The sequence below is a fragment of the Microcebus murinus genome, chromosome 12 (genome assembly GCF_040939455.1).
Source record: "Microcebus murinus isolate Inina chromosome 12, M.murinus_Inina_mat1.0, whole genome shotgun sequence".
In the NCBI taxonomy this organism is placed as follows: domain Eukaryota; kingdom Metazoa; phylum Chordata; class Mammalia; order Primates; family Cheirogaleidae; genus Microcebus; species Microcebus murinus.
The window spans coordinates 57,207,648-57,225,614 of NC_134115.1; the positions used below are offsets into that span (position 1 = coordinate 57,207,648).

General features: G+C 51.0%; 1 protein-coding gene across 3 annotated transcripts; it reads right to left on the minus strand.

The window, feature by feature from the left end:
* Positions 1 to 1,262: 1,262 nt before the first annotated feature.
* AQP7 (aquaporin 7) lies at positions 1,263 to 17,095 on the minus strand. Of its 3 annotated transcripts, none has more exons than XM_012770161.2 (8): positions 16,892 to 17,095; positions 15,698 to 15,748; positions 11,032 to 11,149; positions 3,332 to 3,458; positions 2,742 to 2,879; positions 2,409 to 2,527; positions 1,983 to 2,197; positions 1,263 to 1,653 (listed from the first exon to the last, which is right to left on the minus strand). In XM_012770161.2, exons 2-8 carry the CDS (start codon positions 15,721 to 15,723, stop codon positions 1,317 to 1,319), a joined length of 1,080 nt encoding a protein of 359 aa, XP_012625615.1. In that variant the 5' UTR covers positions 15,724 to 15,748; positions 16,892 to 17,095; the 3' UTR covers positions 1,263 to 1,316. The 3 variants fall into 3 exon arrangements, with proteins under 3 accessions (XP_012625615.1, XP_075864916.1, XP_075864915.1); XM_076008801.1 differs by lacking the exon at positions 16,892 to 17,095 and adding an exon at positions 16,662 to 16,761 and having other exon boundaries at positions 2,409 to 2,524; XM_076008800.1 differs by lacking the exon at positions 16,892 to 17,095 and adding an exon at positions 16,662 to 16,761.
* Positions 17,096 to 17,967: the final 872 nt, after the last annotated feature.

Consider the following 17,967-nt stretch of genomic DNA (forward strand, 5'->3'; position numbering starts at 1 on the left):
GCAGCTCAGGTGGGCTTTCATCTCACCATGTCTCCCTCCTCCAGAAGGAAACCCAGCCTCCTCTGCCCCCTATTCCCTCAAACTGTAAAGTATGGTTCCCATCCCAGAAGGGACACTCCTACCCCCACTCTACTCTGTCTCTTCCTCTGGGAAAGTATCTCTGGCCTCTGCCCAGAGGCTGGCTGTGAGCCCCTCACCACCACCCTGAGCCCCACAGCCTCCAGGCTTCCCACCCTCCACCACTTAGCTCCTTCCGCATTCTTACTTACCTCCATCAGACTGCACTCTTCAAAGGCAGAGACCCAGCCTCATCCACTGCACATCCCCAGTGTCCATGCAGGGCCTGCACACAGGAGGTGCTCAATAATTGTTGAAAGACTAAATGTATGAGTGAGTGATGGGTGATGCTGCCTTCTGAGTCCCAGAAAATAGGACGATTCCTGCCTGGCCCCAGGGCCAGCAGATCCTGGCTCTCCCTCCTCCACCCCACCTCTGTGCCTGAGCCCCTTGAGATGTTTTCCTGTCTCTTCACCTTTTTGAAGTATTTTTTCTCTTTGCATCTTCCTTTCCAACTCTGGAATCCTTCATGTGGGAATGCTCTGGCACCAGGAAGAAGGAAAAGAAGCCCAAACCCTTACCTGATTTCAACCTGTATCAAGCATTCTCAAGGGAATGAAAATTGATTCTTGGGAAGGGGGTGAAAAAAATCTGACTTTTTTAATGTATGTAGCACAGATATACATACAGTACATAAAGAGATATATTGTATATCTGTGGTTTTAAATTTTCATGTGATTAAGAAAAAAAAATGTCTAAAAGGCTGCTGAGGAGCGCACTAATGAAAGAAAAGCCTGAGAAATTCTGTCTGCATTCTTGGGCCTTGCCTTGTCTGGTCCAAGAACTGGCCACAACTGGGGGAAGGAAAGAACCAGGAGAGAATCTAGAGTCATTCCTGAGCACCTTCAAAGTATCCCCAAAGCCAGCCTCCCACCAGCTATCTGTGGTCCTTTCCACCAAACCATTCCTTCCTCCCCTATCCCTAAAAGTCCCCATTCTGTGTCTGGCATCCTTTCTTCTCATTCTTTTCCTACTGAGGTCACAGGTCAGCTCTTCCCCATTCTCCCCCAAGGGGTGCCCCAGCTCCCAGAGCTTGAACAAGTTGAGGCCTCTCAGCTCTATGCTCTAGCGTTGGGCTAAGGCATAACCCTAGAGCTCCTGGAAGAACCACAGGAGGCCCCCAGGAAATGTTGGGGGGCTGCTGCTGTGGGACAGGCTTTCTTTATTGGGATAGGGATGGGGTCACAAAAAATCTCCACTTAGAAGTGCTCTTCATTCACAGAGTCACGTACAGGTGGGGCAGGCTGGAATGAAGACCTTTTGATAGGGGGCACAGAGACAGGGGTGAAGGAAGAAGAGACTGGAGATCTGGTGGTAGGGGCCACAGAGGCAGGGGTGAGGGAAGACATCATGGATGGATCATGGCTGGTCTTGGGCAATGAAGATATCCTGTGGTCTTCATATGCCGCAGGGTCCTCCAATTTCTTGGGCTTTCGTGAGGTGCTGGAGCCAATGAAGACCAGGTAGACTATGCCACCTAGGTAAGCACCCAGAGGTGGCGCCACCACTGGCACCCACCACCAGTTATCCCCAGCCCTGCAGGGAAGAGGCAGAGGCTTACTGAGGGGACTGATGCTCAGGACAACACCACATCCACCTCAGGCCAAGATGGGGTGTGTAGGGGAGTCATCCCCATCATACCCCAGGAGACACCCTCAGCCTGATTTAGGGACAGGGTTGACATTCAGTCCAGGATCAGGGTCTGCATCTGTGCTGGTCTGGGGGAACTTGGGGACCCACTCCTCCCCTGGCCACCTGTGAGCTCTACAGGACTCTCTTGTGCTGCTCCTCACATCACCCCCCACCCCTCTACATGCAGAGGACCCCCAGAAAACCCAAGGAATGGGCCTGGCCAGGGGCAGTACCTGAAGACTTGCGTGCCCCAGCCGGCAAGGTAGGTGAAGAAGCGGGGGGGCAGGTCCCGGGAGGGATTGATAGCATATCCTGAGTTCATGCCTAGGCCCACCCCAATGATGACAATAAGGAAGCCAATCACCAGGGGCTGTGTCCCTTGATGTTCTGGGTTATCCTTGTCCGTGATGGCGCAGAGACACAGCTGGAGCATCCCCGTCACTATCACCTGGGGAGCAGATGCTGTGGCAGCCTACCTGGGGCCCCTAGACAAGCCGCAGGGCCCCAGGATTGCCCCAAATCCAAACCCACCAGCAGAGACATGTCTTAGTACAATCCCCTTCCAGAGTTCTTGTCCTCTCTAACGTGAGGGGCTCCCTGCTGGCTCCTTCCTGAGGGGTGGAAGGCTTGGGGAGGGGTACCCATCCTGGACCACTGACCTCATCCACGAAGCCCCGCCACAGTGTCATGTGATCTGGAAGGTAGGTGGCAAAAATGCCACCAGTGGCTGTGGGACCAGTCACCGTCAGCTCTCCACTCGAGAAGTGGATAATGGCTGCTGTGGAGACACAGATTGAATGCGAACCTGAGCCCCCACCCTGCTAAACCCCACTGGGGTCCCCGAAATGAGGCTATAGAATAGAAGGTTGGGGGGCTACAAGGCTTTTCTCTCCTGGAGGTTTTTACAGACCAGGACATTGAGTTTCCATCTGCCCATATTTCAGAGGTGGAGGCTGAGGCCAGAGGCAGACAACCCAGGGCACAACACTCACGGTAGAAGAGGCCGTAGATGGTGGCAGCAGCCATGAAGGAGCCCAGGAACTGACCCAGCACGTACACAGGAAACTTCTTCCAGGGCATGCGACCTAGTGCACAACTAGTGAAGGTCACTGCCGAATTCATGTGGGCCCCTATAGGAAGGGGGCAAGTGTGTTGAGGAGTGAGAGCAAAATCAAACAACAGTATAGATAACATTGAGAACAACAACAACAGTAATAATAATGGCTGGTGTTTATGGAGTGTGTTCTCTGTGGCAAGACTCCTCTCATTTAACCCTCACAACAACCCCACAAGGCAGAGACCACCATTTCCACTTCACCATTAAAGAAAGTGAGGGACAGATAAGGTAAGTAACTTGCCCAAAAGGACCCAGCTAATAAAAATGGTGGGTTGGGGGGCCCATGAAGAGTCTGGGGCAGACACACTCATAGGCAAGGGGTTAGAAGTATTCTCCTCCCCCCAAGTGGCCAACAAAGGGGTGGGCACGAGCTGTGCCAGAGAAGGAGTGGCTGGAAGTGGACAAAAAAGAGCCCTCAGGGAACACCTGTTCTTGCTGGGTCAGGCGGGACCAGGACTCACTCACCAGAGATGTTGCCTGCTATGTACACTCCCATGGTGACTCCGAAGCCAAAACCCAAGTTGACACCGAGGTAGCTCCCAAATGTTTTATTTCCTAGAACCATATGGGCCACGGAACCCAGGCCAAACACCTACAAGGGAGGGTCTCTAAGAGGGTCGCCTGCCCAGAAGCCCCAACCTCAGAGGAGAGGGCTCAGAGTTCAGTCAGCTCCTCACCTCCAGGCCGTAGGCCTCCACAGAATTCCCCTTAAAGACCCTCTGCAATGCCCTCTTCCTCAAGAGCCTTCCCTCCTGTGACCTCTCCGCCCTTGCCCCTGTCAAGACTTCTCAGACCTGAGCTTGGGGAGCTGGGGGCAGTGGCAGAGTTAGGGGCTCTTACGATACACATCCAGGCACCTAAACCCCAAGCCCCCCCGAAGTTCAGGATGAGGCAGGGCTGTGAGGAAGGGGTGGATGGTGTGAACGGAGCCCCCTCAGAGCATCTCACACTAGAGGCTAACCTGAAGGAAGTTCTTCCAGGGATCTTCACACTCCATGCCTGGACTCTGCACCCTACACCCAACAACCTTGAAAGCCAGTGGAGTTCTAAATCTCTTGCCCTCATTCCCGAACTTCTTAATCTTGCCCCCCTCCAGCCACTCCTCAGATGACCCCACCTTCACAGGGAGAATAGAGGCCCTCACCCAACCTCAGTCTGTGTCCACCTTCCCTTCAGCTCCACTGCCTGTGCCCACCCTCTCCCTCTAGAAATGCCTCCCTCTTGCCTGTACCTGTCTCCTTCCCCTTGACTGGCACCCACAAACTCGAGTCTGACAAACCTTCCCGACTACCTCTCCAGCCATGGGCTCCTGGATGCCCCTCCCTGTTCCAGTCAGGCTCCAGGGAAGAACTCCCTGGCCAGCTCCTTTACCCCTCACCTTGCATTCCCTCCTCGATCTGCCTTCTGCTTCCACGTGTCACAGACACCCAAGTTCTCCCCAAGGGCCCCAGCAACCGCCTCATTTCCCAAAGGTCTCTTCAGTCACTGTCTTACTTGACTTTGCTGACTCTGGTGCTCTTGACCACTCTGCGCTTCTGGAAAGTGCCTCTTTGGTCTTCCTGACATCTCTCTCTCTCCTGGTTTTCCTTTCACCCTGCTAGCCCTCCCTCTCTACAGTTCCTTCTCACATTCTTCTTCCTTCATCTGCCTCATGAACACAAATGACCACAGGCTCCATACCTGGCCCCTTTCACTTCTCAGCCTAGTCACCCTTCCTGGGTCTTCCTACCAGGTCTATGGCTTCAGATAGGCTTGGTACACTAAAATTCCCACAATCTCCACGTGGGAGCCAGATCCCTATTTCCAAATACCTGCTGGGACTCTCCTGGGTGTTCCATCGGCGTCTCAGGCTCTATGTTAAAAGCTCACCATCGCTCAGAAAACCTGCTCCTCACCCTATGTTCCCCATCCCAGTTGGCCAAGCTAGAAACCCAGATGTCTCAAATGAGAGTTTCCTCCCTCTCCTCCCCAACACCCAATCAATTCTGCTACATTCTCTCCAGCTCTTATCCAGCCTCCTGCTAGCAGCCAAAGAGACCTTTCTAACAAAAATCTGATCATGTCTGTCCCTTGCTCAAACATTCACTGGCTCCCCTCCATTTCTTGGATGAAGTCCAAACTCATAATTTCATTCCTTCTGCCTCTCAGTTTCATATCTGCCCCAATATTCTCTATGTTCAACAGTAGTATCACTATTAAATAAAAATAACCATTTATTGAGCACTTATTATGTGCCAGGTACTGGTAAGCAAGTTATTCTATCACCTCCCTTAACCCTTACACTAATCTTATGAGTTAGGTACTAGTGTTCTCCACATTTGACAGAGGGGCAACTTGAAGCTTAGAGAAATTGAACAGCTTATCCAAAGTCACACAGCCTACACATGGTGAGCCAGGACTGAATCCAGGCAGTCACCTATGACAGATGGCCTCAGACCAAACAACCACACTGCTCTGTGCATGCCTTGCTTTCTCGTGCCTCTGTGTTTTTGCATATGCTGTTCCCTCTGCCTGGAATACTTGATCCTAAATCCTGAAAATTGATACTCTATAAGGCCAATCTCAGATGGCACCTCCTTTGATGAGTCCATGTGTTTTGCACATGTAGTTTTTGAGGGACTTCTAGATGTCCAAACTGCTGGAAATTGGGATCTAGATCTGTGTCATCCAATATGATAGCCACTAACCACATGTGGCTATTATGCACCTAAAATGTGGCTAGTCCAAATTGAGATCTGCTATAAGTGTAAAATATATGCCAGCTTTCAAAGAGTAGTAGGGAAAGGAGAATGTAGACTATCTTAATAATTTTATATTGACTACATGAAATAATATTTTAGATATATGGGTTAAATATAATTACTAAAATTAATTTTACCTGTTGCTTCTTAGCTTTTTAATGTAGCTATTAGAAAATTTTAAATTACATATGTGGTGCAAATTGTATTTGCCTTAGACAGCAAACTACCCAAGTAGGCTGGAGAAAATCTGGAGAATAGTGAACATGAGAGCTAAAGCCAAAGCCATCAGTGGGTGAAGGCCCCAGGAGAGGTACAGGTGAGAAGGAAGCTAGTGGCTGAACCTAGAGCCACACATCAGCACTCACAGGTGGGCATTAGAAACCTCAGCTGAAGCAGGTGTTGGAATGGGAGAGGAACAAAGAGGGAATGTGTCATGGACACCAGGTAGAAACAATTTCTCAAGGAGAGTGTGTTTCTCAAGGAGAGTGTGTTTCAAGAAACAGTTTCTCGGCCGGGCGCGGTGGCTCACGCCTGTAGTCCTAGCTCTCTGGGAGGCCGAGGCGGGCGGATTGCTCGAGTTCAGGAGTTCGAAACCAGCCTGAGCAAGAGCGAGACCCCCGCCTCTACTATAAATAGAAAGAAATTAATTGGCCAACTAAAAATATATACAAAAAATCAGCCGGTCATGGTGGCGCATGTCTGTAGTCCCAGCTACTTGGGAGGCTGAGGCAGGAGGATCGCTTGAACCCAGGAGTTTGAGGTTGCTGTGAGCTAGGCTGACGCCATGGCACTCACTCTAGCCTGGGCAACAAATTGAGACTCTGTCTCAAAAAAAAAAAGAAAGAAAGAAAGAAACAGTTTCTCAAGGAGATAATGGGTCTGGTGGTAAGAGGGCCAGGAGAGTGAGGAGCTTGACACAGGAGGTCCACATGATGATTTTCTCTGTCAAACAGGAGATCAAGCCATTTGCTAATAAAAAGGACAGGCACAGTACAGAATAGCTTGGGGGAAGTCTGAGAAGATGTCAAATAGCCAGGAGAGGATAGGGAAGAGGCAGTTGAGCAAGACCCACTGGGTCCCTCAGGAGCCCCAGGACAGGTGCAGGGGAGCCCAGAGATGGTAGGGTCCAGGATAGAACACAGCAGAAGAGGATTAGCACAGATGGGAGTGGGGGTGCAGAGTTGGGTCTGGAAGGCTGTTATGTTTTGATAAGTTGGTCTTGAAGACCAGAAATTTCAGCCTCTGTTGAAAAAAGAGAAGCTCATGCAGCACTGGCCCACATTGTACTCTTCCTGGCAATGGTCAGCTGAAGAAGTGGCAGCTACACCCTTACACACATCAGCACTCTGCAGTTAGCCAAAGTCCCTATCACCCTGAGCTGACTCTCTCTCACCCTCTGTGGCACATGCATTGGCAACCTTGCCCTGTGGCTCACGCGCATGGCTGGTTTTCCAGGGCAGATGGCTCCAGCCACACCTCTCCTTCCCTGGTCAGTGAATGTGGCCTAGCCCATCAACATCTCCCGAACACCCAGGAGGCCAGGAGGCCAGCTCCAAGGACAACACCCCTGGAGGCTGTAGAGTGGAACAGTCCACTTCCTTCATCCTGGCTACAATAAATGGGGCCCAAGGTCATGTTAGCTTTTTTGGCAAAACCTTCACCCTGGTGACTCACTGAGCTTCCTATCCACTGCAAAAGCCCCCACTTCTTGGCACAGCCTGGCAACTAAAAATAACAAAAGAAAAAGAAATCAAAAAAACAACACAATGTCCTATATGAGCCTAAACCTCACAAATCTTTTTTTTTTTTTTTTTGAGACAGAGTCACACTTTGTTGCCCAGGCTAGAGTGAGTGCTGTGGGGTCAGCCTAGCTCACAGCAACCTCAAACTCCTGGGCTCAAGCGATCCTCCTGCCTCAGCCTCCCAAGTAGCTGGGACTACAGACATGCGCCACCCTGCCTGGCTAATTTTATATATATATATTAGTTGGCCAATTGATTTTCTTTCTATTTATAGTAGAGACGGGGCCTCACTCTTGCTCAGGCTGGTTTCAAACTCCTGACCTTGAGCAATCCACCCGCCTCAGCCTCCCAGAGTGCTAGGATTACAGGCGTGAGCCACCTTGCCCAGCCTCTCATAAATCTTTTATAAGCATTACTGCCCTTCAATACTCACAGCAACCCTTTGTAGCAAGTATTTTTGCTCCCACTCTCCAGTTAGGGAAACTGAAGCCCAGAGAGGCATCCTGAACTACCCAAAGCCTGACAGTGAGGGCCTTATCCCGCCTAGGGGAGAGTTAACAGTCCAGAGTCTTAAAAAGCCTGCCAGTTAAGCTAAGGGACAGAGCATAGAGGTTAAGGGTCAAGACCGTGCCTTAAAGTGTGACCGTGGGCAAGTGACTTAGTCTCATGTTTCCCCATGACTAAACTCTTAGTCATAGTTTCCCCATTTGTAAAATTGGGATAATAATAGTACCTATCTCACAGGGCTGTTGTGAAGATTTGGGAAGATGCTGCATGTAAGGGGTGTAGCATCATAGTGCCTAGTATACAGTAAGTGCTCAATAATAACCTCAGTAAAGTGAAGGGAAACACAGGTATAGGCAGGTACCAATGTGTGTGTGGGATGCCTGCTTTGCCTAAGAGCTCTCTGAGGAGGCACCCTCCTGCCTCCGAGGTTCCAAGGTTTAACAGCCCTCATAGGGCTGGAATGTCTTGTCATAAATTAGTTACTTTGCTCTGGATTATGGAGGGACAGGATCCAGCTGCTGTCCTCACCGCTCAGGAGCGGAAGCAGGAAAGCAGGTAAGAGAGGAGGGGGAGAGGGCCAGATGCAGGAAGGAGAGAGAAACTGAGAGCACTTGTCATAGTAACAAGGGGCCAACACGTGGGTATCACATGTGTGCTGGGTGCTGGCACTTGGCCTTCACAGAGTCTGCCAGCTCGATTTGTGTTCATGTCTACCAACAAGGAAGCGAAAGTTCTTTTCTTTTCTTTTTTTTTGAGACAGAGTCTCACTGTGTGTCACCCAGGCTGGAGTGCAGTGGCGTTATCATAGCTCACCACCACCTCAAACTCCTGGGCCCTAGGCTCAAGCGATCCTCCTGCCTCAGTCCCCAAGTAGCTAGAACTACAGGTGTGCACCATCACACCTGGTTAATTTTTCTTTTCTTTTCTTTTTTGTAGAGATGGGGTCTCATTCTTGCTCAGGCTGGTCTTGAACTCCTGGCCTCAAGTGATCCGGTCGCCTTGGCTTCCCAGAGCGCTAGGATTACATAGGTGTGAGCCACCACACCCAGCCAAAGCTAAAGTTTTGAATAGTTAACTATACTTGTGGAAGATGACACAGAAAGAAGATGGCAGGACTTTAAACCCAGCTCGAAAGCCTGTGAAGGCCTGATTCAACACACTTAGTAAGTGAGAAGACAGGCTTTAAGCCAGGAAGAGACCTGCCCAAGGTCACCTGGTAATTAACTCAGTAGCAGGGTCAGGATAAGAACCCAGAGTCCCTCCAGCCCTTGGTATCCCTGGGCCCCACCCTCTTCTGCACAGTTACACTCAAGCTCACTCATACATACACAACCACACACACACACACACACGTGCATGCACACCCGCCTGCACACGCGCACACACATACACACACAGCCTCTCTTACCCCTACTTCATCTGGCATGCAGCTGACTACCTTTGCTTCCCTTCCCAGAGGCTGCCCCTTCTTTTCCTGGACCCGGACCCTCCATAAGATGCAACAACCATGGCTACAGGTCCTGTGAAGGGCAAAGGCTCACTGGGGTAAGTGACAGAGCTGAAGTAGGGAAGAGGAGATGGAGATTCCAAGAAACTTCACATCCCACTTATAGTCTGGTTTCTGTCCTGATCACACATTAAAGAAGAGCCCTTGGCCGGGCAGGGTGGCTCACACCTATAATTCTAGTACTCTGAGAGGCCCAGGCAGGGGGATCGCTTGAGGTCAGGAGTTCAAGACCAGCCTGAGCAAGCGTAAGACCCCGTCTCTACTAAAAATAGAAAAAAATTTAGCTGGGTGTGGTGGCGTGTGCGTATAGTCCCAGCTACTCAGGAGGCTGAAGCAGGAGAATTGCTTCAGCCCAGGAGTTTGAGGCTTCTGTGAGCTAGGCTGACACCATGGCACTCTATTCCAGGTGACAGAGCGAGGCTCCATCTCAGAAAAGAAAGAGAGAGAGAGAGAGAGAGAGAGAGAGAGAGAGAGAGAGAAGGAAGGAAGGAAGGAAGGAAGGAAGGAAGGAAGGAAGGAAGGGAGAGAGAGAGAAAAGAAAAAAGAAAAGAAAAGAAAAAAGAAAAGAAAAGAAAAAAGAAAAGAAAAGAAAAGAAAAAAGAAAAGAAAAGAAAAGAAAAAAAAGAAGAGCCCTTGTGAAGGTTACCAGTGACTTCCATGTTCCCACACCCTAGGGTGCCTTGTCAGTGCTCACCTCATTTGTCCCATCTGCAGCTTCCCACATTGCTAACTCTCTCTCCTGGTGGAACTACTGCCTCCCTTCTGTATCACTGTCCCTTCTGGTTTTCCTACCTCTTTGATCATTCTCTCCCAGGCTCCTTTGTATATACTTCTTCATTCCTCAGGGCTCTGTCCTCAACCTCTTTTTTTCTCTTTCTATATACTCTCTCTGGACAATTTTGATAACACCACTCATATTCTGATGAACTTCAAACCTTTCCTTCCAGCCTAAGCCTCTCTCTTGAGCTCCAGACCTCTATATTTAAGTCTCTCCTGGATTTCTCCGTGGGCATCTCACCTGGTCACATCCAAACCAACCTCACCTCTCACCCTGTGCTGGGCTGGCTCCAAAATGTCACATCAGCACCTCCCCCACATCTGCTGCTTGCAAAGTCCCCTTGATCCCACTTTCTACAGCTCTCTCGAACACAGGCTTTCTTCTCCATCCACAGACCAGCCACCACCATCTCTCTATCCTAGATCATTACCGCAGCCTCTAGCGGACTTCCCTCCTGCCAGCCTTGCCTGTCCTGCTTAGGCCTCACACTGCATCCAAAATTACCTTCAAAAACCTAAATCTGATCATCTCACTCCCCTGCTCAATAACTGTCAATGTCATCCCATTGCCTTTAGGATTAATTCTTAAAGCCTGACATTCAAAGGTTCTCTTCAATCTCTTTACCCTTGGTTTCCCTTGTCCACACTTCTAGCCATGCCCCTGGATACCCCAGCCCATGGTTTCACTCTACTCCCACATATTATGAGACCTTTCTGTCCCAGAAGACTTGGTGAGAAAGGCCCCTCTCTTTACCTTTCTCTGCTTCTTTCCCAGGCTCCTAGCTCAAAGGCAGGGGAATGGACAGCATGACCCATAAGGTCAGCAGTGGGAAGGGGGTCATGGGCTGCCCTTGCTGTGCTTCACCCACCCAATGCCACCCACCCACTCACCATCATGACATATGTGCTCAGGCACTCGGCCAGGAACTCCTGTACCATCTGCCTCCTCAGTGTTGTATGCACCGACGTAATCACCGAACTGGAGTTCATCCTGGTGCTGCGGGTGGACCTGAAGCAGCAGCCCAAGCCATGGACAGAAAGGAGACTCAAGTCCACCTGCTGCCCATTGGCCCTGAACTCATGGTTGAGTTAATGGGTAACCCAGCAACCTCCCCAGCCACACCTCCTCTTGCCCAAGGCAGCTGGGACAGCTAGGATGGGAGACACCTGAGAGCCACAGGGACATGGAGAGGAACTAGGCTAGATGGCCAGGCCAGGCCCCCTACTTCCTTCTAGTTAGGACTGGACCCGTGGGAAGGATACACAAATGAGGCACCCTTCCCACACCTCCCACACAGGAGTGAGGGGTGGGGAGTTGAAAGTAAAGTCTGTGGTGCTAAGGAGCCTCTGGGGAGAAGCAGGGTGGGAGAGAGCAGGCTGAAAAGTGGAGCTTAGTTGTCTGTCTGCCTAGCTGCAGGAGGCAGAGCTTTGGGGTCACATGCCAGGGCCTGGCAATAATGAGGCACTCTGCAAACAGCATGGAGTGTGCAAAGTCTGCTGCCGGGCTCTATAAACAGCACTGAGCCCTGAAACATGCACCAGGTTCTGCCAGAGATGCAGGGGTCAGCAAAATGCACCAGGATCTACAACCAGGTATACACAAACAGATGTTTTTGAGTGAATGAATGAACAAGAGAGAGGGAGGGAGAAAAGGAGGGACTGGATCTTACTTCCTGGTGTATCCTCAGTGCCTAGAATAATGCCAGGCACATAGTAGATATGCAATAAATATTTGTTGAATGAATGAGAACTGGGGGATCTGTCTTACACTCAACTAGATCCTCAGAGCTTCCTAAAGTGCTTGGCACCTGATAAAAATTTGTGTAATAAGTACACATTTGGATGGACAGATAGATGAAAAAGTGAGTTGCATGTTCCTACATCTGTATGGATGGAGAGGTAGAGGACTGAAGTTTGGGGAAGGCAATGAGGTCTGCAGGTCCTTCTAAGTGTGACCTTAGTGCTTGTTCAGACTGGTGACCCCACCCTCCTCAATGTCTTGATGCCTGGAAGCTGACACCAGCCCCTCAACTACATCATCCTACATCAGCCATGGAATAAAATGAAATAAAACATTTTCCACTTTGGTAGCTGAGACCCTATGCTCATATCTCACCCACCCCAGTCGTTGCTCTATTCCTTACACCAGACAAACAGACCCAGGGCTGAGTGTATGTAGGGGGATGTAGCATTGCCTAGACAACCACTGGCTTCCATCCAACTCTAGCTCCCATGCAGTATCATATAGGGATCCCCTTACAGCCGCCTCCTGTGAGCATCCTGATGCAGGCAGGAACCCAATAACAGTCCTGGGGAGGTACCACAGAGGCAGGGAAGAGGTGTACAGAATAGGAAGCCAAGAACACCAAGAGAAGTCTGGATGCCTGGCTCCTTCCTCATCACCACACAGCAGGCAAGGCATAGTAAAGCAACAATAACCACCAAACAGCCAATGATCCAAAGATTTATTGAATGCCTGGTATTCCAGTGTTCAGGCACTGCAGCAAAGGACACTGGTGTGATCCCAGATTTTTGGTAGAAAAATAATTAACCCTTTGCACTTGCTTGCTTTTTTTCTTGATTCCTTTATTCTACTCAGGATTTAATTTTTTAAATACCCCAGATTTTACAAGCACAGAAGTAGAATAAAAAACTGAAGTTTCTTTTCATACAAACTTATTTATTTGGATTTTTTTATATTTCAAATTATTGATACATTCAAAGAGTAATTTTAATCTCTATAATTTTTGCTAACCGTGTCGAGTCACACTCGACATCCGAGTGCAAAGGGTTACTTACTATAAAGTGTGATAAGTATTGCCACAGGTGAAGAGTGGGTACCATGGGATCATGTGGAGGAAGGGAAGGGCCTGGCAGGGGGTGGGGGGGGGGAGGGTGTAGGAGGCTCTCCCAGAGGAAGGGTCAAGGCTGGCCAGGTAAAGGAGCATCCGGGGAGGCGGGTGATAGTTCTGGGCATAGGAATGGCAGGTGCAAAGGCCTGCAGCTATGATAGGATGTGTAGAGGAATTCTGCAAGGATGGGCTAGCCAGAGGAGGAGTGAAAGTGGCACAAGATGGGCAGAGGGGGCCAGGGTGAGGTGGCAAAGAACACATGGCCCACATTACAGACTCTGAACTCAACCAGAAGACCGTGGAGGCCAAGATGGAGGAAGCAGAGTGAAGGCATAGCGAGTGTCGGGAGCCCTCTCTCTCTCATAGACTGCGAGGGGTGACAGTGGCCTGAGGCTAAGGAGGCGGCAGTGAAGATGGCCAGAGAGCACAGCCAACCTGACCAACTTGGTGTTTGATTAGAGAAGGGAATGGAGAGGGGAGGCTCAGTGATGACCTCAGGTTCTGGCTAGAGCAGCAAAATGACCCACATGGGGCACAGGAGAGAAGTTGTGGGTTTAGGCAGAAGAATGACAAGGTCCTTTCAAGATATGTTGAAGAGCCTGCTAGACACTTAGGTGGAGATGACCCATAAGGAGGCAGCTGGCCTTGTAGTCTTGCTTAGATATACATGTGGAGGTCACCAGATGTGGTGATAGATGGTCCTCTGAGCCATGGGCATATATGAGATAGCTCAAGGAGAGAGTATAGAATAAAAAGAGGGTATCCAGGAAAATTAGCGTATAAACCAAGAAACTAACAGCCAACCAGATTACCTAAGTAATCTGCTAACCAAGGAACTAAATAGCTAACAACTTACTGACCCTTTGACTCATTAATCTAGCAGTTTAACCAACTGACTCTCCTGTTAACCAGCTATCAATCATTTAATTACTCTCCTATTAACACATGTAATTATCTAATCAATTAATCAACCATAAACTATCCAACTACCCTGAAGCCAACTATTCAACCTGCTAAGCAACATTTCTCCATTCAACAAACATTTATTGAGCATCTACTTATGAGTCAGGCACCAGGGATACAAAGTCAAAATCCAGTCTCCACCCTTGGGTTGCTCCATTTAGTGGAAGAGACGGTTATGGCAACACCCCCAGACAAGGGAAGCCTGGGACCAAGGAAGTTCAGGGGAGGGCTGGGCGGCGAGGCCTGAAGAGAGTTCTGACGTGGGCAGGTGGTAGCCTGAAGGCCGTGCGTGAGGAGGGTGGTGTTAGAAAGAGTGGAGGGAAGCACACACATTCTAGATATTTCAGGAGCTTGGTGACTAGGTGTGAAGCATGGAGAAGAGGGACCTGGACATCTGGCTTGAGCAGCAGAGGAGAAGGGGACCCTGACTGAGCAGAGACACTGGAGGATGAGTGGATGTAGGGAGAGTGGAGGAGGCTGTTTTCAGCTGGGATCTGAGCTGCCTGTAGGACACCAGTGGGTCTTTGGAAACAGGATCTAAAGCCAAGGAGAGGCTGGGTGCGGTGGCTCATGCCTATAATCCTAGCACTCTGGGAGGCCGAGGCGGGTGGATCGCTCAAGGTCAGGAGTTCAAAACCAGCCTGAGCAAGAGCGAGACCCCATCTCTACTATAAATAGAAAGAAATTAATTGGCCAACTAAAAATATATACAAAAAATTAGCCAGGCATGGTGGCGCATGCCCATAGTCCCAGCTATTTGGGAGGCTGAGGCAGGAGGATTGCCTGAGCCCAGGAGTTTGAGGTTGATGTGAGCTAGGCTGACGCCACAGCACTCTAGCCCAGGCAACAGAGTGAGACTTTGTCTAAAAAAAAAATCAAAATAAAAAACAATATAAAAAAATAAAGCCAAGGAGAGAGATGTGGGCTGGAGACAGCAATGTCATCAGTACATCAATACAAAGGGGCACTATTCGTTCTCTCAATCCAAGTGTGCACAAACAGACAAATATCCCTGCTTCCGTGGAGCTGACAACAGTGGAATGTATAAGCAAGCACATTTGTCTGTCCGAAGGTAGTAAGTCCTGCGGAAACAATAGAGAAAGGGACTGGGAGTGCAGTGGGTAGGGTGAGGTGTTCGAAACAGGGCCATCAGGGTAAGCCTCATCAGAAGGTGTCATTAGAGCAAAGACAAGAGGTGAGAGAGTGGGCCGAATGGGTAACCGTGGGAAGGGTGCCTCAGGCAGAAGGAATAGTCGCTGAAGGACTCGAGCAATGGAGGTCAGGGTGGCTGGAGTGGGGAGAGCAGGCAGCCAGAGGTGGGGGTGGTCAGAGGGTCAAGGGAACTAGATAGGCAGGGCCTTGGCCGTTGCAAGGACTCTGGTTCTTATTCACCGTAGAGAACTGAGCCTGAGAGGGGGAGAGGTGGTAGTTCCATTCATTTGAGTACCACCTACATGGGGACAGTCAGAACCCACTGACCCATGGCCGACCCTCATCTGGGACTCTCTGGGCCTCCCCTCACCTCAAGGCCCAGCCTGAGATTTGGCTGTTCAATGGGGGGTGAGAGACAGGTGGGAGAGGCCCTTCTTGTGGGGCCCCATGGGCTGGAGTGGGTGGAAAGGAGGGGATCTGGGGAGAGCAGCTGCCACAATGGAAAGGCTGAGGGTGAGCCAGGGAGGGGACACTGAAATGTGCCGGGTGGAGGATGGCGCTGGGGATGGGGGATGGGATGGGGTGCTTACCGCCTCTGCCCGATTACTTGAGACATATTTTGTCTTTCAGATTTTTAGATGCTGTGGAGCCAAAGACAGGTTACTAGGGCTGGGCGACATGGAACTTGGCCCCACATTCCCACTGGACCTCAGCCTCCTAGGGAAGAAGCCATGGGGCAGCTCCTGCTGGTACCACCCCTTCAACCCAGCCCAGCAGGCGGGGGCTGCCTCAGCCCCTGGGGAAAGGCCCTGGAGTTCCCCCACCACCCTGCCCGTGCTGTCCTCAGGCCCGACCAGGCCCTGCAGAGGTCCTTCTGACCTTCCCACGTCTGCTTCCCAGCTCTGGACCTTGGAAATGCCCCCCACCTCCCTCCACCTCGGAAATAGGCCTCCACCTTCAGTGGCTGCAGCCTCTCATATTTGAGTATCATGCCATTAGTCTAACCTCAAGCTCCCTTGCTGCTGACTTAAACTGTGACTTTCCAGGATCTCTTCCTTGCGTACACACACACATACACACACACACACACACACACACACACACACACACAACGAATACACAGGATGAAGCCCTAAAAGCTCATTTAGTCCATGCACCTCAAAACAAAAGGTCTACACTCTCACTCTCCTTAAAATTCCCCCTTGTACTCCCAATTTCCTCTCAAACTGACAGCATGAAAGTAACCCTTGATTTCCTCATCCTGTTTGTGCTCCTCGTTCTCTAGCCCAGTTCCCTCGAGCTGCAGCACAAATTCACATCCCCAACCCTGATTGCAGAAACCCTCTAGCCCCAGCCCCAGCCCCTCAGGAGGAGCCTCCAGTGGGAGTAACCACCAGCCGTTGGCCTGTCCCTGACCTGCATCCCTCTGCTTTGGTCCAGTACACCTGGTCTTCAGCTCTCTCATCGTCCCACCCTCATGCTCTGCTGACAGCCCAGCCCCATATATCCTCCCATTTTCTGCTCCACTGCTGGTCCTTCCAACAGTCAACTTACAGGTAAGGAAACTGAGGCCCAGAGAATGGGTGTGATGTGCCCATATCACACAGCAGCACAGGACTGCACCAGAACAGAAAGCCAGGCCTTCAACTCCCAACCGGGGCTTCCTCCCAAGACAATCCCACAGCCACACCTCCTCCCTCTGTGTTCCCCAGGGAGTGGCCCTCTGGGTCTGGGCCTTGGAGAGGCCACCCTGCCCCCGACCTTCCAGCAGGAGCCCCACTCACCCTGCTGAAGTGGCTTATGATTCTCAGCCTCTGCTCTGGGGCCTTCTCAGTTAAAGCAGATCTTGATCTCGTTCCTCCATGACTGTCCCCAGCTCAGGCTGCACCCCTAGCTGGGGCTCTGCTGTCCGTTTCCAGTCTAGAGCCTGCCTCTCAACCCCCCACCCCACCCCCCGCCCAAGGCAGCCTCAAGGGCTGTTCCTGCCCTTCCAGGGGAGAGGTCAGTAGAGCAGGGATTTGGCTGTTGCTACTTGAGCCAAGTCCAGCCGTACTGCCCAAAATATCATCCCTCCGCCTGCCAGTGGCGCCATGGAGACCGAGTTCTGAGGCAGCCCTTGTGAGGTCAGAGGTAGAGCTCGCACTCTGGGCCTCACGGTCGTAGAGGAAAGGCCAGTCCTCCCAGTCTGATTCTGGGCCAGAGCCTGAGGAAACCCTTCCAGAGCCCCAGGCCTGGGGAAGGCTACAGAGGCTCCTGAGCCCCCAGCCATGGGGAGAGCTGTGCAGAATGGGCACTGGAGGTGGAAATTTCTGGAGATCAACAGCCAGATGGAAAGGGTGGGTGGATACCCTGGGTCAGTCCTCAGGGAGCCGCCAGTCTGAAGGGGGAAGGGGAGACTCAGGCCTGGTCTTCAGGGTCCCCTGGCCTGAGAGGAAGGAGGATGCATAAACCATACTTGCAGGGAAACCTCAGTCTGAGAGGGTAGAAACCCAGGCCTGGTCCTCTGGGGGTCCTAGTCTGAGGCCAGCAGGAGGCAATATAAACCCTGACCTCAGGAAATACCTCCCTTAGGAAAGGCAAGAGATGCCTCTGTGAAGCGGCAAAAGCTGGACCAGAGTGTGAGGCTTTGGTCAGGGCTATGGGAGCTCAGTGACCGAGGCAGGGTTGGGGGAGCCAAGGACCGCTGCGGTCCAAGAGGACTTCTCGAGCCAGGGCCTGGCTGGGCCCCAAGGCAGGCAGTTTGGGATTTGTTTTTGTTTTTGTTTTTTTGAGACAGAGTCTCACTTTGTTGCCCAGGCTAGAGTGAGTGCTGTGGTATCAGCATAGCTCACAGCAACCTCAATCTCCTGGGCCCAAGCAA